Genomic DNA, 26744 nt, shown 5'->3' with positions numbered 1-26744 from the left:
GAAAAAGTCTCGGAGAAAATACATTTTATACAAATTTGACAGCCAAAACACGGCAACCGGCCGTAAAAAGTTTGATTTGAAACATTTATAGTCTGTAGCATAAAGTTTTGTGTTCGTTTTCGTGTACATTTCTTGAAAAAAGAATGTCTTTTGGAGAATTAAATTGTGGTTCTCCGATGCAAAAATTACCTTGAAACACGTTTACTGCGTATATGTTGCATATTTTGTCGTCTTCAAATGAGCTCTCTCGACGAGGTTGTCTAGCGAGGCAGGCAAAGCGCTGTGGTTCTTCTCTCCTTTGCTTTTTTTCCCTCGGGATCAGGAGAAAGGAGATAGGCAAACCCGATCAAAATTTTGGGAACTTTTCTCCATTTCCTTAACAGTTGTACTTAAAATTACTTTGCGAGTCTTGCGAAAGCTTTGAAATGTTTTCAAATTGTGCCGGGAGACACAGAAAACGTGACATCACAACCGTATTTACATACTCTCATCAGGAGCCCATTACCCGGAGCGTAAAACTTTCATCCCGAGTCTGTGAAACGGCGTTTTCACAAGTAGAGTTATTTTTAAACTAGCCTTTCCCGCGAATTAGTTTTGGGTAACCAATCACAAGCGATTGTGTAAGAGACTGTTATTACGTAACTAGAATGACTCGTCCACATGTTGACGGGCCAACGCGACTATAATAAAGCCTTCAACGGTACCTTAAATCTGCTTAGTAATGACGCCGTCTGGAAAACAAATGACGCCAGACGCCGTCTGGAAAAATTATAAGGCGAACAGCCTGAGCCAGTACTAGAATCGAACATAAGATTCTTCGAGTGGTAATGAAAAGAGCCAACATCGGTTCATTTGTCGCGGGTCCTTGTTCCACAAGAGATTCAGGGAAGGGGGACAAATCTGACACGAGAGATCGCACCTCGCAAAAATAACCCGCACTGCTTACAACTTGACTCCATTCCCGCAGCCGTTCATCTCCTTCCATAATTTTCTTCAGTGAAGATTCTTTCGATGCCGCCTGCAGAAATTTTAGTTCTTGTCTGAGCTCTAGGCTTAGTCGTAAGGCTTTCTTTACTGAAGCGCTCTTGTCGATTAAAGAATTGTTGTGACCCTCCGGACCTTCCTCGGCCGCCGGAGACGAACACGTAGCTGACTCTTCAACTTGAAAACGGGGTTCGTTTGTTTTAAAAGGATTTTCTACATCCTGATCGGACCTTTTCATTGTTTTGCAATACTATTTAAGGCCTATTTGACCATTGTGAAAACCGTCAGAGCGATATATCGAAGGGAGACTCGCGTATATTCGCACTCAGAGATAAGCTTATGCAAAGGTAGGCCGCAACTTCACATGTTGAAAGTGAAAGTAAAACGCATGGTATTGTGGGAGGGCCCTCTGATGGAAGGGTAGATTGGAATGATGGAAAACGACAAGTGGAGAACGGAATAAAGTACCAAAAAAATCGTAGCTTCGCCGCCATTTTTTTTTTAATCAGATTTGTTTCGATACGGACGTCACCGGAAACGGTAATTATCGCGGGAAAGGCGTATCTAAAAATAAAACAACTTGTGAAAACGCCGTTGCACAAATATAAGGAAGTTGTACGCTCCGGGTAATGGGCTCCTGCTCTCATCTAAACACACCTATCGACCAATGAGAGCGCGCGTACTATCTCAAATATTTTATAATGTACTGTATTGTGAAACTATGTCAGTGTTTTCTTTATCTTGGAGAGCGTTTTTCATGTCATACTTTCTTGTGAGGTTTATGCAAAGGTTTAGGCTACTAATTTGCATAATTGAGAAATGGTAGTATATTTGGAACTCTTAAAACGATTGACATATTGGGAATATTATGATAGACACTTCGTATTCAAATTAGAAACTGATACTAGAAAAGGAAAAATGTTTCTTTGCCAATAAACACGATTTCATTTAAGATTTCCGTCTTATTAATGATGCAAGATTTTTATCGCAGAAAGGACAGCCCCTTGCAATTGTAGTTTACTTGTATAACCTTCGGTACTAAAGAAAAGAAAGGTTTAAGGTGAATAATTTAGCTTGCTGTTGATTATTGGCATATCGTGAATATTAACTGACATTTTGTATCCAAATTTGAAACTGATATACAGAAAAGGAAAAAACTGTTTTCTTTTTCAAAGAGCGACATGATTTCGTTTAAGATTCTCGTATCATTTATGGTGTAGAGTTTTTAATAGAAAAAGACTGAGCACTATAAAAGGAAACCAAGTTTGAGGGAGAATATAATTTGCGTAGCATGTGCTCGATAACATATAGGGAAAATTATTGGACATTTTTTGTAAAATTAAAAACGATGCCAATTATTTCTTTTCAGAGAGAATCATGCTTACGGTCTGAATACGTCTTTCATAAAATTGTGGGATAAAGTCATTTTTTAAATTAATAAATAGCTAAAACTATTTTGACGACTTGAACAAAAAGCTAAGCCTTTGTGGAAGTATCTTCAACTGCAGGAAAAGGAACTATAAAATTTCATAAGAGTATTATTTTTTATCACAAATTTAACGCGGCCATTGTCATCCTTTGTACCATACATGGAAAGTTTTAATATCTTCTTTCTAATTCGCGACGTGTGGTCCTTTTTAATTACGAACCCATTAAAAATTTTAATATACAAGGGCTGAGTTATTGAGATCAAATGACCGAAATGTTGTCCAAACCACGACAAGTCCTGCGGCCATCTAGACCTAAAAAGCTAAATATTCATACCATTTGGCTAAACACACTTATAGCAAAAACGCTCCTATAGCTTATGTAGGAGAGTCGAATTTTGAAGTCCTACCCCTCCCCCTAGATCAACTGGCTAGCTTCCTTCGTAATATTGCTTTTTTGATATTTCATAATGGGAAGACACGTCTCTCAGAAATCGTCGTGTTTGACAATCTTTTAAGCTTAATGTCTCGGAGTCAGCGCTTTTATATTAAAATTAAATGCTAATACGTAATATACGTTCGTAATGAAAAACGAGCCCTCATGGTGAGTTGGAAAAAAAATATATTAAAACTTTCCATGCATGGCGCACAAAAGAACGTCTTGTTTAGATTTGTGAAGAACATAGATTTTGATCACTTTTAGCTGAATAGGGTGAGCCTGGTCTGGAATTGGTTATAGTTGTCACGAGTAAAATGGAGATGAAAGCCCTAGCGAAGTCCTACTCACATGTTCGACATATTCATATCGGTTGCTGAACCAATTTGGCTTCTCGTATGTTTGTAGCGGGTTAACATGATCATTTGGAGAATTTCGATGGTATGCAATCGACAGGATGGCTGTGTCTAAAATAGTTTAGGAAAAAAAATTTTGATCTGAAATTAGGCAAGAGTTTTAAGAAGCGCGATACCCCCGGTGGCAAGACGCAGTTGTAGCCATTATTATTTGTCAGTAAAAGACGCTTTACTGTCTCTGTGTCTTAACCATAAGCAAACTGTAAGGCTCTATGTGAAATCAATTAGGGCGAATTATCGAAGCAACCAATTGCAGCAAGTGAAAGGAGTTACATGCAAAATGCAGGTGCAGCCTTAATTTGCAAGTAAAAGAAGCATTAGTGTTCCGGTGTCTTAACCATAAGCGAACTGTTAGCTACGGGTTAAACACATTCTGTATTTTGGATTGTTCGAAGCTTCACAAAAGGTGACCATTCTAGCAAAGGTACGTTTTGAAATCCGTTATTGACGGCCGAGTTTAAACAATGAATTGAGGGTTTCCAGTAACAAGAGAAATGTTAATGTATGTACGGTAAAAGTCATGGCGGTTCAGTACCAAAAAAAAAGAAGAAAAAAAGGTTCAGCGAGAATAATTTCCCACTCATTTCGCCATTGACTTATTGAGAGTAACATAACACGAGGTGTGATGTTAAAATATCAGAGCACCTTATCAGAGTATACTTAAAGGCAAGAAAAACAAAAAGGCTGAGGGAGAATGATTTGAATCTGCTCATTGACATATTGGAAATATTATAAAAGACATTTCGTATTCAAACTAGAAACTGATACTAGAAAAGGAAAAATGTTTTCTTTGCCAAAACAAAACACGATTTCGTTTAAGATTTCCGTCTTATTAATGATGCAAGATCTTTATCGAAAAAAGACATCTACTTGTAATTGTAGTTAACTTGTATAGCCTTCTACAAAATGAAAGCAAGGTTCAGGGTGAATAATTTAGCTTGCTGCTGATCATTGGCATATTGGGAATATTAACTGACATTTTGTATCCAAATTTAAAACTAACATTCAGAAAAGGGAAAAACTGTTTTCTTTACCAAAGAGCAAAATGATTTCCTTTAAGATTCTTGTCTCGTTTATGGTTTAGAGATTTTAACGGAAAAAGATAGCACTATAAAAGGAAAACAAGTTTGAGAGAGAATATATTTGCCTAGCATCTGCTTGTTGACATATAGGGAATATTGTTGGACATTTTGTGTCAAATAAAAAACGATGCTAATTATTTCTTTTCAGAGAGCATCATGCTTACGGTTTGAAGACACCTTTAATAAAAATGTAAAATAAAATCAACTGAACTATTTTGACGACCTGCATCAAAATCTAATTCTTCAACTGGAGGAAAAAGGCACTATAAAATTTAATAAGAGTATTACTTTTTATAACAAATTTAACGTGGCCATTGTTATCCTTTGCACCATATATGGAAAGTTTTAATATCTTCTTTCTAATTCGCCACGTGCGGTCCTTTTTCATTACGAACGCATTAAGAATTTTAATATAGAAGCGCTGAGTTATTGATATCAAATGACCGAAATGTTGTCCAAAACACGACAATTCCTGTAGCCATCTAGACCTAAAAAGCTAAATATCCATACACTTTGGCTAAACACACTTATAGCAAAATCACTCCTATAGCTTATGTAGGAGAGTCGAATTTTGAAGTCCTCCCCTCCCCCTACCCCCCCCCCCCCCAGCTCAACTGGCTTCTTTCCTTCGTAATATTGCTTTTTTTTAATATTCCATAATGGCAAGAAACGTCTCTCAGAAATCGTCATGTTTAACAATCCTTTAAGCTTAAAATCTCCGAGTCAGCGCTTTTGTATTAAAATTAACTGCTAATACGTAATACGTATTAGAAAAACGAGCCCTCATGGTGAGTAGGAAAAAAAAGATATTAAAACTTTCCATGCATGACGCAAAAAATAGCAACGTCTTCTATAAATTGGTGATTAACAAGGATAAGTCTTGTTTAACTTTAAGGGCGGTTTTGACCGCGGCAGCCTCCTTAGTTTGAAGAAGAGCATAGAATCTGACCACATTTGGCTGAATAGGGTGAGGCTGGTCTGGAATTGATTTTAGTTGTCACGAGTAAAATGGAGTTGAAGGCCCTAGCAAAGTCCTGCTGACATGTTTGACATATTCATATCGGTCGTTGAACCAATTTAGCTTCTTGTATGTTTGTAGCGGATTACCATGATCATTTGGAGAATTTGGACGGTATGCAATCGACAAGAAGGTCGTGTCTGAAATAGGTTAGGAAAAATTTAGGTCTGAAATTTGGCAAGAGTTTCCAGAAGCGCGCTACTCCTTGGTGGCAAGATGCAGTTGTAGCCATTATTATTTGTCAGTTAAAGACGCCTGACTGTCTCTGTGTGTTAACCATAAGCAAACTGTAAGGCTCTATATGAAAGCAATTAGAGCGAATTAACGAAGAAACCAATTGGAGCAAGTGAAAGGAGTTACCTGTGAAATGCAGGTGCAGCCTTAATTTGCAAGTAAAAGAAGCATTAGTGTTCCGGTGTCTTAACCATAAGCGAACTGTTAGCTACGGGTTAAACACATTCTGTATTTTGGATTGTTCGAAGCTACACAAAGGGTGTCTATTCTAGCAAAGGTACGTTTTGAAATCAGCTATTGACGGCCGAGTTTAAATACTGAATTGAGGATTTCTAGTAACAAACAAAATATCCCTGTTGACTTCTTTCGAGAAACGGATTTTCCGCTGTCTTTAGTTTGTATGTTGTCCCGTGCGGAACTCTGTGAGCCCACGACAGAAGAATCTCCAGTGGAGATGTCGATGAGCAACTGGTCGACAACTTTCGTGCCGCCATTGCCGCCATGTGCTTCGGTCATGACTGATTGCAGCCTATTGTGACCGTGTAATCGCAAAGAATAAGTCCAGTGGACTTTTAGTCGCAATGACAAGGATGTTACCTTTGCTTCTTTTCGCATTGATTTCTGGGATTGGATTGTGCAATCTCATGGGATCCCTACACTAAATGATGACGAAATAGAATACATGGCTGCTCAGTACCAGAAAAACAAGAAGAAAAAAGGTTAAGCGAGGATAATTTCCCACACATTTAGTCATTGACTTATCATAACACGAGGTGTAATATTAAAATATCAGAGTATCTTATCAGAGGGAGGCCGAGGGAGAATGTTTTGAATCTGCTCATTGACATATTGGAAATTTTATAATAGACATTTCGTATTAACCCTTTGACCCCTGAATTTTTTACTAAGTTTTGCTAAAAATTGACATGGACAGAGAAAATGGCTAACAAAAGCTTAAGTTTTCATCCAAACCATACATAACCATATATTTCTAGAAAGTAGATGAGCTGAGCATTTTGAAAATGTAAACATTATGTTGTTAATTATCAACTACTCTGGTTAGTCATTCAAAATGTCCGCCAAAAAAGAAGAAATATCACATTTGCTGTCATGGGTCCAAGTTTATTACCCTCCATGCAAGCTACTGATGTTCAACTATCAGTATATCACTTGAATACTATATAAGCTACAACAATCAGCAATCGTTTTCATTCTTGGATCACACTTCACCTGAAAACAGCTTGTCAAAAAATATAGCCGGACTGATATCGACCTCAAAGGCATGAGTCGGTCCATGGTTGGAGCCTGAAAATTGTGGTTAGTCCGTATTGTATAAAAAATCCAAACCGCTCTGATTCAGGTTTAGAGTCTTCCCTTCATTTCTACAGCGTTGTTGCCAAGCTGGTTTCCATCTCGATATTTGTCCATCACGATTTGCACTTGCATGAGATGTTGCTCTCTTGATGCTTCAACAATATTCGCATTTTCGGTCTCTTCTGGGGAAGAATAATCGGCGTTTCGTACTCGAAACTGTACTCCTACGAAACATTGCTAATGTCGGGTCTTTCCATCACAATTCGATGAATTTCCTCCATGTCTGAGTAGAGGGATGCCATTTTTAAATCACCAGATGGCATCTGTAAACAATGCTTCGAAAAAACTTGAAAATTTCCCCATGAAAACTAGTGAAATCTAGCTAAAATAGACGCCATGTTGAATCACGTTGTTTCTTGCAATAGTAGAGGAGGCCTGGGGCCTAGAAAGTGCCTTTGGCCCCTTTTTTTAGAGCAAAATGTACACCATATATGAAAGCGCGCCTATAGGCGTCTTCAGGGGTCAAAGGGTTAATATTAGACACTGATACTAGAAAAGGAAACAAAATGTTTTCTTTGCCAAAAAACACGATTTCATTTAATATTTCCGTCTAATTAATGATGCAAGATCTTTATCGCAGTAATGACAGCTACTTGTAATTGTAGTTTACTTATATAACCGTCTACAAAAAAAAACTATGGGGAAACTATACATTTTTCAGGAAAACAAAGCTCCAAATTGGATAAAAATGCCATACATTACCTTGTATTTTACTGTCTTTTAGAATAACTGTTGCTTAATTATCTCTAAAAATTGCGTGGTTACACCCAATTTAATTTTTGGATTTCAAAAACCCTTGCTAGGATCTGCTGTCCCCGCATAGTCATAAACCGCACAAAAATACATTTTTTTTTATTAGTAGGCACCGTTCTTAGGGTATTTGCCTGTTCTTCTTTGCAGGTTTTCCTTTCTTTGCCAAGTAATACCAATGTTGTGATAATCAGTGTTTATCAAGGATGGACGAATGGTTTCTTAAAGCCCTTATTTTACACGTTTCCTTACTGTGGATAAGAGGAGGTAAGTGTCAAGCCGATTTTTCTCATGGGATAAAATTAGAGCATACATGATATTACCATTAAATTATTGTAAGTAAATTAGTAAACACAGAGAATATGCAGATTTTTTGAACTACTGCGGATAGTACAAAAAAATGAAACCCAGGGAGAGAAGGATGGGTAAAGCTAGGAAAGAGAGACCGCAGCTGACCTTTGAGCAACACTGTCACACTAAATAACCGAACGAAGAAACTTTACAAGATAAAAACCACGCAAGGGGGGTTGTGTCCCTTAATAATTGTTTTGACAAAGCCAATCCGATAAATTAAAAGACTGGCTAAGTCCTCAACGGCAAACGACTTTGTGTCATAAGATGTCAAGTAGTATGATGTGATGTAATATGATTATTGATAAGACATTATATCGATGACAAATGGTTGATCACATTGCTGTGTCTGGGAAGATTTGGTGTTATGCTTTTATTGCACTCCTTTGATGATAATCTTATAATCCAAAAAGTACAAGGGTTGTAGTTGTTTTGTTAAAAACAACAAGGAAATATATAAGGGTTATTGACCAAACGCGAAGTCAAGTTTTTGCAAGATTTATTATCGGTGGATTGAATTATTATGTAGTCATGAAAAACTGGGAATCATAGATTTTCTTCAGGATCTAGTTTTACAAAGGCAAAACCCCCTCTAGACTGGTCTTTTTTCCGTCTCCCTCAAAATATTTTAAGTTAGAAAGGTATGACAGTTAACGGACAGTAACAGTAACGGACGATATCAAAAACAATTATGAAGGTCGCAAAATTTTGATTTCATTACAACCCGTAAAACTCGTCATTTTTAGCCGATCGCGCGGTGGCGTAGGTAATAAACATTTTTGAAAAGATTTCGGCCTTCAATTAATAATTAATTAATAATTAATTAATTAAATAATTAATATTTGTATGGCGCAAATTAGCCTGTGTATATGATCAAAGGCGCCTAACAAATTGTATATGTAAAAAATAAAAAATAAATAATAAATAATCAATAATCAATAATTCTTAAATGAAACAATACATTTCGAAAACATTTGCAAACTGATTATTTATAAATGGAGATGATAAATTAGGAAACTACGCAAAACTTTGTGTTCCAAAGACTTTAAGTATTAAACAGAACTATGTCAAGGCCGCTAAATTAACATAAAATAGCAAGTGACATAGAGAAAATCTGGAAAGGCCTTCAGGAATTTTCGAGAAAGTTTTTAAATTTTCAGAAAAGTCCGTGAGTGACGTCGACGTTAAGATCTAAAATTACCTATTGTCATCTCAAAACTCGGAACGTAATAGGATTACGTAATCTTTTCGAAACTAGCTTTGTGGAACACTATAAGAAAAGACAACGAAACAGTTTTGCTGTCGTTATTACTGTCGTTATATTGTTCGCAGTTATTTTCATCATGTAATTATAGTGAAAAGTTAGAGCTTAATGGCGGATCGGAAAAAAACCTTGTAATCAAAGGATCGTGGTAATAAAGCATGAAAAGTGAAAAGGATCGTACGGTTATCTGGAAAACATTTAGTAGCTGAGCGAAGATTCATAACAGAACTGAGTCAACATGATGAAGGAAAAAAAAACATAGATGAAGGAACGAGCAAAACGACAAAGGAGGCGAAAAGTACAGCTGTGTACTGGACAATTCCAGAGAGATTCTAAAACAGTCGAAATCGAGAAGCAAAGCAGCATTTACTCAAGCTAGGCACAAGCTCCTGCAACTACTTAATGGGATTTACCAAGCCTTCGACAAGTGCGTGAAGCAAGAGAGCGACCGGATGAATTTTTAGACCGCGTGGTGGCAGACATGACTTGTTATCGGATAAATACGTACAAAGAAACGGCATCACCAACGTCAAGAAATCAACCCAAGAAATGAAAATAATTGAGAAAGAATTCAGCCAAGCTCACAATGTGGAAACGGAATCACAGGAACGTGGACGAAACGAATCATCTAGTGTCGAATATTGTGCTTTTCAGAGATTTGAAGACTTACAAGTCGAAGAGCGAAAGGCTCGAGAGCGCGCCGGGAGATTAGAAGCTAAGCTATTTTTCTCAGTGAAGTACTAGCAATTGAAACGGAAAGAGGAAACCTGGAGACTCGAATCCCAATGATATCGCCACGGTTAACGTCAAAGAAAATCAGTCAGCTCTGGAGACAAAGATCAGCGAGGAGCTCGGCCTAGAAGAAGAATTAGACGACGAGAAGACTCGGAAAACACTGTCAGGCACCGACCACAGCCAGAGGGTCCACTAAGCAAAGCATCAGCGCCCATTTTTTTTTTTCAAGCCCGTATCGACACAGCAACTGCAGCTCCCGAACACAAGCTACAGTAGCTCAGACAGTACTTATCGGGCGAAGCGTTAAGGGTTATTGAGAATTTGGATCATTAAACCTTTGCTTACGAAGCTACTAAGAGCCGATTAGAAAGTATGGAGGAGGAAGAGGACAGATCGCATTCTATTTGGAGGAACTTGGGGATCTTAAGCCAATCCGATCGGTAACGCCTAAGATATAGAGAGGTTCGCTGATATCCTAGACATCGCAGTTATCAACCTTAAAGAGGCTGGCCGACATGAGGAGTTGGGCAATGGATCACTATATGATTAGCAACAGAGGAAGATGGCAGAGTCAATACTAGCACAGTACCATTGATGGATTTTTGAACGACAGTGCGTAGAGAGATTACAAGAATGGGTTATACAAAAAGCAGATTTCCAGACAGTACCACCTGAGACGCTTCGAGGGATATGGAGCAATTCCAGTACCCGAGGAGAAATCAAACGTTTTCTTGGCCAGACCAGATCACTTGCAGGTACTCCACACCAGTGGCCTAGCAAGAGCCGCCGTACATTCAGAGTCTGGAGAAACAACCACCCCATTTGGTAAAACGAGTTTTAAGATATAGCCGTTGAAAACAGGTGACGGAAAACAGCGCAACAACGTTTTTGCTATAGATCCCTTGGAGAGGCCCATCACGGAATATCGTTCCCACAGTCACGATTTTGTGGTTTGAAGGGACGCACAACAGGGCGTTTTACATTGAAAAGAAAGGAGAGGCCGGAGATTGCAAGAAAGGGCAATATAAGTGAGAGCTACAATCGTCAGCCCCAAACCGTCCATCGTGATGAAACTAGAGTAGCTCCAGTTAGAGATACCACGGAGGCGGAGTCCACACAGGTCTTACCGGAGAGATCGCACACGACAGCAATGCACATGAAAGAAACTAAAGGTGAATATGTCGCACTGAGGTAAGCAACAGCAGTAATCAAAAATGGCGCAAGACGAGTGGTCGTCAATGCGCTACTGGACGACGCCAGTGGTAAGACGTACATCAACAGTTTAATTAGAACTTCAAGGGTAGAACCGTGGAGTAATTGCTAAAGTTCTAAATGGTCACACCGACAGCCTCGAGACAAGAATCCTCGAGCTAAATCTTGAAAGCTTAGATGGAAAGATGTATGTAAATATAGCAGCTTTCACTGCAGAACGCGTTTCAGGGAACATTGGAGTAATCAACTGGGCAAAATACGCGACGAAGTGGGAGTATCTTAAAGGTTTTACTTTACCTTGGAGCACGCCCAATCATCGACGTTTTCGTGAGTATCAACCAGAGAGGGATGTTGGAGGAAAGCCAGTAAAAACAGTTGCACGGCTAACGACCTTCCGATAGACTTGTATCGGTGATGCAAATATAACTCATCAGGGAGGCTATCGAACAAGTTTGGCTCACACTTATTTTATACGTGCTGACGATAAGAGCAGCAACTAGATTGCAAACTCCAAACGTTCTTGGAGATGGAGGTGCTTAGTCACAGCATTGAGACTTCAAATGAGAAATACCGCACTCGAGGACTTAAGCGATCAATCAAATTTGAGAGCAGGCGGTTCGAAGTCGGATTGCTTTGGAAAGACGACCAGTCCGTGTGACCAGACAACTACGAGACAGCCCTGAGACGGTTGAGAAGTACAGAGAAACGAATTCTTAAAGAGCTAGAAGAAAGGTTGCGTAAGGAAGATCCCCAAAAAAAAGAAAAAGCCCCTTGAGTCTTTATACCTTCCGCCGGACAAAGCAACGACGACGACGAGCATTGTGTCTGACGCGGCATCCCAGTGCGAGGGGATCTCCTTGAGCGATGTCATACACCAGGGACCTAGGTTGCAGCGAGAGCTTTTCAGCGTTTGATACGGTTCCCGGGCAACTAATAGAGTTAGTCTGTGGCATAGCAGAGATGTATCTCCGCACAAGTCTTAAACCAGAAGATAGCCGGTATAATGGACCTTTATGGAGATTGCTCGACCAAACCAAGGTACCAGATGAATATGAATTTTTAAATGAGTGGCGTTCGGAATAAATTCGTCGCAACTTCAACCACAGTTCGTCGTACAAGAACATGCGAAGAAGTATCAATAAAATTTTCCACTGGTTACTGTGACAATACTATCTCTGGCAATATTATCTCTAACCATCTCTCAACATATATGTACGATAGCATGAATTCAGTTCCAGACGATAAGACAGCCATAGACTTGTATAATATACTTTCGACGCTGTGGAAGAATGCTGCTATTCACGCACGTAAATGGCTGTCTAATTCAGAAGAATTGTTGTGGGAGATACCAGCAGCGGAGAGTAGATCTAGATAATGGGGGAGCTGCCCTCTGTTAAGACACTTGGAGTACTATGGCTAGAGAGCAAAAACATGTTCATCTTCCGATTGCATCCACCTCGAGATGTGTACAAATGTAAGAACTAATAAAGCGCAGTTTCCTGAGAAGAATAACCACATTTTTCGAACCATTGGGATTTTGGACGCCATATACCTTTCGAGCAAAGGCTTTGTTTCAAGAAATCTGGACCACGGGCATCGACTAGTGAGGAGTCGCTTCAGTTGTAACAGGAAAAGAAGGCTAGGTGGTGGTTCAACAATGAACCAAAGCATTTAGTGAAAATTAAGATCGCGCTGTTTTCAGCCGGTGGACAGGAATTTAAAGTCCGCGAGCCCGTTTAGACAATCGTAGATTCCTCATCAAGTGTGTATGGAGCGGTAGTGTATTAAAAATATGAGCACAGTGGTAGAACTTTTTTCGGTCCACCTAGTGGCTTCCAAGTTAAGAGTTCCACCCCTTACAGCCACACGAATCCCTCGTTTAGAGCAGATGGGCGCAATTCTAGGATTAAGACAAGTTTATCGATATGGAAAGCATTGAAGATTGCAACTCGCAAAATCACGTTTTGGTCGGATATCATGAAAGTGTTATTTTAGATACATGTCCGAAGTAGGACATATAAGCCATTTGTTGGAAGCAGAATTGGAGAAGTAAAGTCTCACACAATTCCGCAACAGTAAAGATATTGTTAACTGAAGAGAACTCAGCTGATCGTCTAACAAGAGGCTTATCAGTAGAGGAGTTAGCGAGTAAGGACACATGGTGGGAAGGACCTTTGTATTTGGAGAGGAAAAAATATGAATGGGCAGTAGATCATATCATGAAACAGCAACGAAAGAGGTCAGGAAACAAGCACGCCTACAAGCAGACTGCAGCAATAGAGGGACAACTGTGTTAGCTATCAAAAACAATGCTACGCAGCGGCTTAAACTGCGAAGATCTTTCTTCTGTTTCATCTTCCATCCGCAGTTCAAATATGTGTTTTATGTATTTATATTAATATTTTTCTAGAAAAATGTTGGTCGCTCCCTCGGGTCACAAATGTTTGGAAGTCTTCAACAGATTCTCTTAAAGGTGCCGTTGATCCATAATTAAATACAGGTAGTTTTCTGACAGGTATCATGGATAAGTTTGCAAGCACACCACCTTGAAAAACTTGTTTACAAGATGCCTCTATTTATTGTGTTTCTTTATTGATTCTTAACAGCTACTTTGACTCCACGGACAAACCCACCAACCACAAACAGATTAGCGTCTCAGAAACCGATTCCGGCAACAGGTAATATATGACTTGTATTTTTTGAAGTATATATTACTAAATTTCGGTTTTCAAAATGTAATATTACATTTGCCGACAACTTTCACATGGAAACTGAGCGACGATGAATAATTTGAAATTTTAAGGACTTTTAAGAGAGCAAGCCATTACAGTTCAGTTTTAAAAAAGTACCATTTCGATTAAAAACAATTTCTCCATTAATGTAGTTTCTATTAATATGCTAAAAGAGATTTTCTTATCATTATGAGCCATTTGAATTAGCTTCTCTATTCCATTTTGTACGCATGCGCTGTGGCATTTGCTAATTGGTTTATTGGCTTGGATTTTCGTCGGTGACCCTTGTAGGTTTAGAAAATTCAACTTGATCCTTTGTCAGCGACATCAAAGGCGAAATTACGACAGCTATGGATTGTAAGTTCTACCGTTTCACGACATCAAAAACCATTGGTGCAGCTTGGAAAATTAAAGACTTCCCCAATCGTGTCGGTAAAATAATATAACGAATACATCTTACATGTTTAGCCAACTTTTTCAACCATTCCCGTTGCACAGCGTTAAGATTTTGAATCTTAAACTTCTCAATAACACGATCGCATACTATCCACTTAATCCACCATATCCCCGTTGCAGCTAATTTATGTAACTTAAGTTGCCTGGTCGATTAAGGCAAACAAGATTATCATTGGTTGCAATTAACAATGCCAAGGTGACGCGTCCAACTGTCTCTTCGGGGATGAGCGTGCACTCATTTCGCGAACAGCAGCTAGTAATCGATCCTAAGCTCACAAATGTTTGGAGAACTTTAACAGATTCTCAGAAAGTGAGCGTTCTTCTTTTAAAATAAATGGAACTACTTGAAAATATAATAAACATGTGCCGGTTATTGAGAGGCCCTCTATGACATTTAGATACATGTAGAGAAAATACCTAACCAATATTTGACTGATCGCCCCTGATTGCCCCCGATACTGAGGATTATAGAACATCTGTTTGTACTTGTCAAAAACTGCCACATTTAAATTCCCCGTCGATTCGCAATCAAATACCAGGCGGTTTTCTGACAAGCATCCCGGATAAGTTTGCAACTGCACTACCTTGACAAACTGGTTTACAAGATTTCTCTATTTATTTCTTTTCCAATTTGATTCTTAATAGCCAATGTGACTCCGTGGACAACCACACCAACCACAAACGGAGCAGTGTCCCCGACACCGAGTAGAGCAACAGGTAATATGTGACTTGTATGTCTGAAGTATATATTACTGGAATAAGGTTTACAATCTAACGAAACACTTGTCGACAACTTTAGGATACAAAATTGCGCGACGGTGAGGAATTGAAGATTTAAGGGAGCTTAACATCACCGGTTAGTTTAAAATGGACCAATTCAGTGAAAAGCAGGTTTACCTAGGTCTCCATTAATGCATTTTATAACACACTTCTTAAACATTATAATGCCTGCTTAGACAAACCCACCGACAACACAAAGACCACCATTCATTATCTTACTGCTACTGCGTTGGCTACTAGGTGACTGTATTTCTTTTTCTTCTCTTAGTATATATTGTTAATATAAATATTTTTTTAATTTAATTTATTTTCTAACGCCTTCATGTCTGCGGAACAAAGCATTTTAATCGGAGCAACGTAGTAAGTCAATACTGGTTTAAACTTGGTGGAGAGGGAAGGCTCCAAAACCTGGTTTCTTAATGAACTCGGTTGCGATGATGAGAGTTTTATTGCACTTTTTCACTCTCCAAAGATTGATTCTGCTAGCCAAGTACATGCATTTGTTTCGTGAAACTTTGGTAACATCTTTGATAACATCATGTATATAGAGGATACCAATTTAAGTAGTCTTTCTTAAATACTTTACCCCTATCTAGTCCGAGGAGTGGTTGGGAGTGCTGATTGTTGCCACGGCGACTTTCAACCTAAATGTCTTTAAAATATTTGAGCCAACTATCTTAAACTTTAGGATTGTTTCAGAAATTTATCTAGAAAAAAATTTAATGTGGCCGTTAGTGTTCGTAGCCTTGCGTAGATGCGTGGCAACCATTTTTTACAGGCATTTTTTTTTTGAGAAAATAGAAAAAATCCTTTTTAAAATGAAGAAACAACACTTTTTTTCCCGTATTTTTAAATATGTTTAGCTCATAACGCTGTTTGTGTTTTGGTTTTGATTACTTTTCGTTCAATTTCGCGGCTTTCCTGAAGGTTTTTTAAGAATCCAGAAATCCAAGATGGCCGCCATTTGGCAATTATGACCTTTCTTACCACATGGAATGACGTCATCACTTCGCGTTGTGGACCTCAAAGGAGACGTCTTTAAACGTACTATCTATTCTTTAAGTCTCACTGTCATATACTCCCACTGTTATAGAGGGGGGACAATCACCTTCCCCCCACCTCCAGACCTTCCCAGCCACAGAAGACAAAAAATAAAAGAAGCCCAGTCTAGACAAGGTTAATATAAGATTTTCCGAATGTACATTAAACGAGGCTTTCGAATGACTTGTGTATCTAACAACACATGTAATGTGTAATTTGTCTTTACTCCAAAGTTCCCGATTGTCATAAACTATGTATTCCAGCCTCAACTGATACTAACAACATGCCAAGCTCACCTAATTAAAGTGCTCCTAACGACCCAATTTTTTTCTACAAAAATCCTCATATTTTGGCGAATATCTGCGAATCATCTAGTGTCGTATATTGTGCTTCCCAGAGATGTGAAGACTTACACGTCGAAGAGAGAAAGGCTCGAGAGCGCGCTGAGAGATTAGCAGCTAAGGGTTTTTAGTTTAGAGCTAGCCATTGGGGCGAAGAAGGAAGGAGGTCGAAGAAGAATTTGCTCAAGAAATTAAGAGAGCTTGAGAGTCGGTCCCGAAATGATAAAAAGGCATAACAGATCGCCAAGGAAAACGTCAAAGAAAACCAGTTAGCTCTGAAGATAGAGATCAGTGAGGAGCTCGGACTAGAAGCAGAATTAGACGACAGGAAGACTCGGAAAACACCATCAGGTACCGACCACAGCCAGAGGGTCCACTAAGCAAAGGATCAGCACCCAGTATTTTTCAAGCCCGTATCGACACAGCAACTCGGGTTCCCAAACACAAGCTACTGTAGCTCAGACAGTACTTATCGTGCGAAGGGTTAAGGGTTATTGAGAATTTGGATCATTCAACGTCTGCTTATGAAGCTGCTAAGAGCAGATTAGAAAGTATGGAGGAAGAAGACGACAGATCGTATTCTACTTGGAAGCTAATCCGTGCCGGTAACGTCAAATATATAGATAAGTTCGCTGTTATCCTAGACATCGCAGTTATTAACTTTTAAGAGGCTGACCAACATTAGGACTTGGGAAATAGATCGTTTATGATAAGCTACAGAGGAAGTACCATCGATGGATTTTTGAACACAAGAAACAGCAGCTTGTTGAAAGATTACGACAATGGGTTATACAAGAATCGGAATTCCAGATAGTACTAGCTGAGACGCTTCGAAAGATATGGGGCAATTCCAGTACCCCGAAGAGAAATCTGGCCTAGTAAGAGCCGCCGCACATGGAGAGTCTCTGGAAATAACCACCCCATTTAGTGCGACGAGTTTTAAGTTATAACCGTTGAAAAAAAGGTGGCTGAAAGCGGCGCAACGACGTTTTTGCTACAGATGCCTAGGAGAGACCCACCACGGAATATAGTTCCCACAGTCCCGATTTTGTGGTTTGAACGGACGCACAACAGGCGCGCTACATTGTAAAGCAAAGGGGAGGCCGGGGATTGCAAGAAACGGTAATAGGAGTGACAGCTACAATCGTCAGCCCTAACAAGTCCATCGAGATGAAACAAAAGAAGCTCCAGTTAGAGATACCACGGAGGGGAGTCCACACGGGTCTTACCGCAGAGATCGCACATAACAGCAATGCACATGAAAAAAAAAATAGAAGCGAATATGTTTCACTGAGTAAAGTAACACTAGTATTCAAAAATGGCACAAGACAACGCTAGTAGTAAGACATACATCAACAGTGATGTAGCAGCTGAATTAGGACTTCAAGGGGAGGACCGTAGAGTAACTGTTAACGTTCTAAATGGTCACACCGACAGCTTCGAGACAAAAATCTTCGAACTAAAACTTCAAAGCGTAGATGGAAAGATAAATGTAAGTTAGCAGCTTTCATCGCAGAACGCGTTACAGGGAACATTGGAGTAATCAACTGGGCTAAATACGCGAGGAAGTGGGAGCATCTAAAAGGAATTACTTAACCTTGGACCACGCCCAATCGTCGGCATTTTCATCGGTATCAATCAGTGAGGGATGTTAGAGGGAAGCCAGGAAAAACAGTTCCATGGTTAACGGCCCTCGGATGGACATGTATCGGGGATGTAAATAGTACTGATCAGGGAGGCTATCGAACACGTTTCCCTTGGAAAGACGACCGGTCAGTGTTACCGTACAGCTATGAGCCAGCCCGGAGACGCTTGAGCGGTACAGAGAAATGCATTCCTAAGGAACCAGAAGAAAGGTTGGGTAATGAAGATCCCAAAAACAGAGAAAAAAGCAATTGGGTCCTGCTACATACCACACTTTCCTGTTATAAGGCCGGAAAAAGCAACGACGGAGACGTGCGCTGTTTCTGACGCGTCAGCCAAGTGCGAGGGGATCTCTTTGAGCGATGTCATACAGCAGGGACCTAAGTTGCAACGGGAGCTTTTCAACGTTTTGCTGCGGTTCCACAAGCAAGCAATAGCGTTAGTGTGTGACATATAGCAGTGATGTATCTCCACGGAAGTCTTGTATCAGCACATAGTCAAAAATAATGGACTTTTATGGTGAGCGCTCGACCAAACCAAGGTACTAGATGAATATGGATTGATTTTAGTGGTATTCAATGCTACGTAGCGGCTTGAAACGAAAAAGGGCGAGGATTTTTCTTCTGTTTAATCTTTCACCCGCAGCTCAAATATATGTTTCATATATTTATATTAATATATTTCTACAAAAATGTAGGTCACTCCCTCGGGTCACAAATATTTGGAAGTCTTCAACAGATTCTCAGAAAGTTGCCGTTAATCCGCAATTAAATACAGGCGGTTTTCTGCAGGTATCATGAATAAGTCTGGAAGTAAATCACCTTGAAAAACTGATTTACAAGATGTCTCAGTTTATTGTGTTTCTTAATTGATTCTCAACAGCTACTTTGACTCCGTGGACAAACCCACCAACCACAAACAGACCAGCGTCCCCGACACCGAGTCAAGCAACAGGTAATATATGACTTGTATTTTTTGAAGTATATATTACTAGATTTAGGTTTTCAAGCTGTAACGTTACATTTGTCGACGACTTTCACATACAAACTGCGTGACGATGAGTAATTGAAGATTTGAGGGAGCCAGCCATTACAGTTCAGTTTAAAAATGTACCATTTCGATGAAAAACAGGTTCTCCATTAATGTAGTTTAAAACACACTTCTTAAGAAGAAACATTACAATGCTTCCTTGGACAAACCAAAAGACAACACAAAGAACACGATTCAATATTTTCTTACTACTAAATTGACTAGTAGGTGACTGTATTTCTTTTTCTTCTCTTTTTTTTCTTTCCTCCCCAAGAAGAAATGGTGGGACCCGTGCGCGGCCGACCATGTCTGTGACGTAAATTCAAAATTAAATTTATGCGGCTCAACTGGTCACCTTAAATGACATCCGACGGCAATCCCATGCTAAATTAGCTCAACAAAAATGATTAGAGAGGGACCAAAACTCTGAAGATTGAAAGTAAAATTTCGGGTGATTACTGAGATAGTTTCTTCTAGCCCGACAGGTGTTGAAACGCCTATGAAGACTACGGATTCTACCCTCTCCGGGTGTCTGCTTTGTGGTATAGAGAAAATTCAGTAAACGTCGAAAGAGAACTAGTTTAAAAGGCAAAAGGCTAAAAGGGTAGCCAATGCTTTGGATTTCCAGCTTAATAGCGTCGACGCCGAACGATTCTTGTTGCCATAAAAACCTCTTAAAAATGCCCAGAGGAGGCGAGCGTAGTGAAGAATGAAATCAAGAGTACTTTTGATTCGGCAAACCTGCTTAAATATGGCATGAGGTGTGATTCTTACATTTCACCACGTAATTTTGTGCCAACCAAGACAAATTGTCATTTAACAAACGCGAGACCAAAGATGCCCGTTAAATTTTACAACTAATTATAAAGAACAGGAACAGCATGCAAAAACGTAGCGGATAGACCTACACGACTCACGCTGTGTCAACAACAACAAACAACAACAACAACAACATTGTATTTATAAAACATTTACATTTTGGTTTTACAAGCATGTCTTCAAGCGTTTTATTCTTATCATTCTGAGCCATTTGTATTAGCTTCTCTATCCCATTGTGCACGCTAGCACTGTGGCATTTAATAATTAGTTTATCGGCTCGGATTATTCGGCAGTGACCTCTGTAGATTTCAAAAATTCGACTTGATCCTGTGTCAGCGACATCAAGGGCGAAATAAACGACAGCTATGGATTGAAAGTTCGACCTTTTCACGGCATCAAAAACCATCGGCGCAGCTTGGAAAATTAGAGACTTTCCCTTTCCAGTCGATTGAATATAACAAGAATACATCTTGCTTGTTAACTAACTTTTTTGAACGATTGCTTTGAGATCTTCAATCTTAAACTGTTCAATAACACGATCGTATACTATCCACCTCATCCACTATGTAGAAATTAAATCTTTCAAAGCTAATTTATGTTGCCTGCCCGATTCAGGCAGGTCTGCTCGTTTCTCATAAGTCGAAATTAACAACGCCAAGGTGACACGTCCAGCTGTCTCCTCCAGGATGAGCGTGGGCTCATTTCGTGAACAGCGGCTGGTAATCGAGCCTAACTTCACAAACGTTTTGAGATCTTCCAAACATTATGAGAAAGTGGGCGTTCTCCTTTGAAAAAAATTGGAACTACTAGAAAATACAAAAAAAATGTACTGGTCATTGAGAGGCCCGCGATGAGTTTTGGACACACCTAGACGAAATAACTAGCCTAAATTTGCGTCATCGCCCCTGATTGCTCCTGATTCTGAGGATTATAAAAAATTCGTTTGTATTTGTCAACAACTGCAATATTCAAATTGTGTATCGATCTGCAATTAAATACCAGGCGATTTTCTGACAGGAACCATGGATCAGTTAGCTTTTGTTAATACAGTACCGTTACATTAGGTAAATATAGAGGTGGAGGGGATCTCAGCAGGCTCTACTGAGCAATAAAAGTGCCGTTACTGTTACACCACCTTGAAGTGTACCACCTTGACTAACTGGCTTACAAGTTGTCTCTATTTATTTCCTTTTTTCTATTGATTCTTAACAGCCAGTTTGACTCCGTCGACAAACCTCCCGACCACAAACATACCGACACCAAGTCAAGCACCAGGTAATGGATGACTTGTGTTTTTGAAGTATATATTACCAGAGTTAGGTTTTAATCTAACGTTACACTTGTGACAATTGTCCCATACCAATAGCGCGACTTTAAGGAATTGAGAATTAGGGAGCTTACTATTACCGGTCAGTTTAAAAATGCACCAATCAGTTATAAACAGATTCACCTAGGTCTTCATTAATGTACGTAGATTATAACTCACTCCTTAACAGGAAAGACTACAACACCTCCTTGGACAAGCCCACCGGCAACAAAAACACCACCATTCACTATCTTCTTACTATATTAACTACTAGGCGACTGCATCACTTTTTCTTCTCTAAGCAAACATTGTTAATAAATTTTTTGAAAATTTAATCTCTCAGCGCTTTCATGTCTACAGAACAAAAGGATTTGATCGGCGCAATGTTTTAAGTGGATAATTTTGTAAACTTGGTGGAGAAGTAAGTTCCCAAAGCTGGTTTCTTATTGTATTTGGTTGCGGCAATCAGCGTTCGATTGTCACTTTCTAAAAATTTATTCTGCAAGCCAAGTAAATGCATTTTTTTTGTTTTGGTAAAATTTGGATAACATCTTATCTGAATAGAGGATATTAATTTAAAGAGTGTTGCAATAAGTCAGATTCTCTTGGCAATATTCAACGTTAAACGAGGCTTCCGAATGGCTTGCTGAAGTAAAACACATGGAAGTAATGTGTAATATTTCTTTACCTGCAAGTTTCCACTTACAAAAAGTCTACTTCAGGCAACCTCCTTGATACTAACAATATGCTGAGCTCACTCAATTAAGGTGCACCTAAACCCGTCCTCTTTCATTTTTTCTCCCACAAAAATCCGCATAATTTGGTAGGCATCTCAGCGGAAGTTTTTTTTTTTTTTTTTTTTGATTTGGAGAAATATTTGCTATTTTGTGCCATGTTGAAATACGGAAAATCGCCTGAAATCACCACCATTTTAGTTCACGACCGAGTGTTATGGTTCATGGGTCTAGTGGTTGCTGACATTACTTTGAGAACACGACAACATTATGCACACCTAACTTGTTTATTTTAGAAAGTTACATTAACCGTATGTACAGGGTGTTTCAAAAGTTCGTGGACACTTTTTTTAATACAAATAAATGATAGTTTTACGAATCCGATATTAATGAAGCTTTTCCAGTTTTATGTACATTGCTTCCTTTGACCACTGTTAAAAAAATTAATATCCAGAGTGCCCCCCATTGTTCTGAATAACGTTTTTGAGCCGTTGCGGCATGGAACGAGCCAGCTCCCTTAGGCTTGCTAGCGGTATGTTTCGCCAGGCTTGCCGTAACCTTGATTTTAGTCCTCCCATCGTCTTAGGGATCGGATCTCTGTATGCAGCTTCGTCGATGATGCTCCATAGGTTTTCAATAGGGTTAAGGTCAGGTGAATTTGCTGGCCACTCATCTTTTTGGATAAAATTCGGGAGGTTTCTTTTGCACCACTGCTGTGTTGCTTTCGCCGTATGAGCTGGTGCGCCATCTTGAACGAAGGTCGCACTGCTATTGTTCGTGAAAAGCTTTCGTTTTACAGGCTCTTCTGTTGTAGATCTTCGGCTGAAAAGAGGCTTCACTTCTTTCTCAAGGATTTTTGTGATATAATACTCTGCCGTTACAGTTTGTCCTTGCGGGATGAAATGTAGGGAAGTGAGGCCGCGGCCTGTCATGCCACCCCAAACCATCCATTTGGCGCTTCCTTTAACTTGGTACGATGGCGGAACTTGACTCTCCTGTGAGCCCCATACTATATCGTTTTTAGGGTTCGGAAGATGATAAAGGTATTTAGGGCACTCATCGCTAAAGAGAAAATTTTCCCATTCATCTGCTGTAAATTTACGATATTTACGAGCGAATACTAAGCGAGCTTTCCTCTGGTTGTTGCTCAGAAGTGGAAGCTTTTTTCGTCTCAAAGGTTTCCATCCTTTTCTTGACATATACCTCCACACTGTTGGTGCAGATCCAGGCAGACCTTTGTTCTTCAGTTGTTTGCTGATTTTTCTCGTAGAATTTCCTCGTTTATACTTTGCTTTTTCTATAACTTTCTTTGCGGTTCTGTTAAGGACTGATGGTCGACCACTTCTTGGCTTGTCGTAAAACTCTTGTGAACTTGACCACTTCGCTACCCAGCTCTTGCTTTTTTGCAGTATTTTAGCCGTTTCTCGAACAGATACTCCAGATGATCGTAGAATTGCTGCCTGTGCTCTTAAATACACTGCTTTTTTAGGGTTCATAATTAGAAATTTTATCAAGACGTTGAAAATCTACAGTATGTAGTCGCTACTGAAAACAGACAAAAATGGCGGGAAAGTTCAAAAACACACACGACACAGATTTGCACCTTTTGGCGGGAAAATATTTATTTCAACAAGGCTTTTTATCTGACTCATACAAAAGTTCTGAAAATCGATAAACAATAAGATTTGTTAATATCTGCAAGAAAATAGAGAGAAATATAAGAAATCTGGATGAAGTATAGACTTTTTAAAATGTCCACGAACTTTTGAAACACCCTGTAGATGGAGGGGGGATCCCCTCCACAGCGATTTTGAACCTAAATAACTTTTTTTTAATATTTGCACAAACCCCATGAAACTTAACGTCGTTTACCGAAATTTAACTGAAATAAGTTTTATGGGGTCGTTTGTATTCATTGACTTTGATGTTGTCATGGCAACCAAATTTTTACAGGCAGTTTTCTTCACAAAATGAAAATTCCTTTTCAAAGTAAAGAAAAACTTTTCGTAATATAACTGTTGTTTCTAGGTAAAATCAGTGTCTCTTTAATTAATGGATCTATTTGGTTTTTGCCCAATTTCGGTGCTTTTCTGAAGTTATGAAAGGAAACGTGATATTGTGGTAATATTTTTTAAGCCTGGTGAACAAATCAAAATGATGTATTGTTCAGTAGTGACAAAGGCAAACTCGGAAAAAGAAATTCCGAGTGCTCCTATCAGGAGTCGAACCTAAGACCTTACAATTACTAGTTCGAATGCTCTACCACTGCCTGGTAAACAAATGAGTATGATGTATTATTCAGTAATGACACAGGCAAACTCGGAAAAAGAAATTCCGAGTGTTCCTATCAGGAGTAAGACCTAAGACCTTCCGAATACTAGTTCAGATGCTCTCAGGCTTAAAAAAATATGACATCACATTTCCTTTCATTGCGCATATGCCACTTATCAACATTCCATTCCTAGCAGTATGTGGGATGTTTGTCCCATAAACCTAGTTTAATGGTTTTAGCCTCCACGAGTCTCCTGTAGCTCATGCTCAGTGGTAGAGCATCCGAACTAGTAATAGTACGTTCCACTTCTGATTGCAGTTAGTTGCAGAGGTTGTAGTAAGGTTAGGAATTTGCAGGAAGGAAAAGCGTACCGTACGATACCTTCTTAAGGCGATGAGCGTCCAGAGGCGAAGAACGAAGAAAAAGATGGGTCGACTTTGTTAGACAGAGGCGTGCTCGGAGTCATCGAAGACTTCAGTAATATGCTCGACGTATTTTGTAACCGACGATTTTGTATGTAATTACACATGCACAAAGGATTAAGGATCAAAGGATGAAGATTCGAATCAAATAAACAATAGAGAGATACATTTCGAGAAGCATTTTACTCAGTGAGGCGGCTCGCCAGTCGCGTGTAAAGAACGAGTAGGGTTAACAATTTAGTGGCTCGCAGTCTCGGTGGCTCGCTATTGGTGGTCAGGGTGTAAAGAGCGAGTAAGGTCTATAATTTAGTGGCGCGACGGCTCAGCAACCTGCCAATCGCTGTTCAGAGTGTAAAGAACGGGTTAGAGCGAGACAGCTTCGGAATTACCGCTTTCCCAGCAATTTATACTTCCGTGATAGCAGAACGACCCTCGAGTGATCGACAATCTTACAGTTCACAACAGCGCTAGAAACAACGTTCGCACATTTTTGTAACCAAACGACTCCACAATTTCTACACTTGAAACTGAAGTACAGTAACGTTATGTAAGCGGATAAATGATTTCAGAAAAAAAATAGGAGTTCGAAGCACTTTAAGAGGAATTAAAAGGCGAAGATTTAACCAAAACATTTTTTTTGGTAGAGATACTCAGCAAAGTATGAAAATTTGTTTTGGAGAGAAAAATTGGGAGTTCAGAGCACTAAATTGTTAAAAAGGAGGAAATATTATTTTCTTATGTTTGACTCGTAGTCCTTAGGTGAAATATTAATGAACTGTTTTAAAACATGCGTTTCTCTGTAAAACGCTCTATTCCTGATTTATGATTGTATAAAAAAAACGTATCACATAGCTAAGCTTTAAATTAAGCAGTGACACCGTACAAAGCTGTACACTAATTAACTCATACCTTTATTTTGAACTGATTTTTGCGGAGTTTAATCTAAAAATTGTAGTTGTAGTGAATGTTTTTTGGAATGTACGGGAACGAAGAGTAATCATTTTTAATTAAAACGTTTTTTAATGTTCTTTCACTAAGTTTTCTTTTCCCTTTAATCTTTCTATAATGGTTATTTAAAAATAGTTTCATTGAAAAAGAATTATCACAAACTGATCAATATCTAAGAAATTACTCATTAAAACTAAATGTCTACTTAATCCAACAGGATGTGGTGCGGTTGTTAACAACGTACTGAAAAGTCCCGGATATCCAAACAGCTATCCAAACAACATGGACTGTGTTTATCGGGTACAAATTCCACACGGCATGGCCATAAGGATTTACTTTTCCGATTTTAACCTGGAGGGTTTTTTGGGATATTGCTGGTACAATATTATCGAATCAGTGTTTAGAGTATACATTACATAACCTCAATTGCATGATAATGGTGGTTGTGATTGTTTCTTTGTTTTGTCAATATTTACTGTAATTGATGAATGATATATACTACTCGAAAAAAAGTTATTGAGACATCCCAAAGAACAAAAGTTACTTGTCAGTCTCGTTACTCTAAAAGTAGCTATTTTTATCTCGAGATTCATTCACCTGTTTCTTTGTTTCTATTTTTTTTTTCTTGCTTTAGTATTTGTTGCTGTTGTTTTGATCTGCGGCTAAGAATAAAATCAATAACTAGACCGCCTTGTCATTTATTGTCATGGCACACATGTGACAAGCTAGTTTTGCATATTTGTGATCTGATTTCCTACTCTTCGCGCCTGCCTGCACTTCATATTGGCCTAATTATGGGTTGTTTTGGAGCCTTTGCTTTTTTTTTCTAGACAAATTGATAGGTAAGCTGCTTATAAGGTTTTTTTGTCTGTGTCGTTGTATTTGCATCATTTATTATTAGGCCACAGATTACTTTAGCATTTTTTATCGGTTACCT

At 39.1% G+C, this 26744-nt stretch overlaps 1 protein-coding gene across 1 annotated transcript in view; it reads left to right on the top strand.

Moving 5' to 3' along the window:
• Positions 1-5562: 5562 nt before the first annotated feature.
• The window catches only part of LOC146475584 (uncharacterized), an 873425-nt gene continuing 852243 nt past the window's right edge, over positions 5563-26744 (top strand). The window contains exons 1-5 of the mRNA XM_085116063.1: positions 5563-5874; positions 7872-7988; positions 13890-13961; positions 15117-15188; positions 19160-19231. Of these exons, the coding sequence (XP_084972189.1) occupies positions 7928-7988; positions 13890-13961; positions 15117-15188; positions 19160-19231 (277 nt within the window). The 5' untranslated portion in view covers positions 5563-5874; positions 7872-7927. The remainder of the gene's footprint in view (positions 5875-7871; positions 7989-13889; positions 13962-15116; positions 15189-19159; positions 19232-26744) is intronic.

This window comes from Pavona decussata, unplaced genomic scaffold (genome assembly GCF_977016875.1).
Source record: "Pavona decussata unplaced genomic scaffold, jaPavDecu1.1 SCAFFOLD_84, whole genome shotgun sequence".
Taxonomy (NCBI): domain Eukaryota; kingdom Metazoa; phylum Cnidaria; class Anthozoa; order Scleractinia; family Agariciidae; genus Pavona; species Pavona decussata.
Note: the sequence above shows the minus strand (reverse complement) of the source record. Positions and strands in the feature narration are given on the sequence as shown.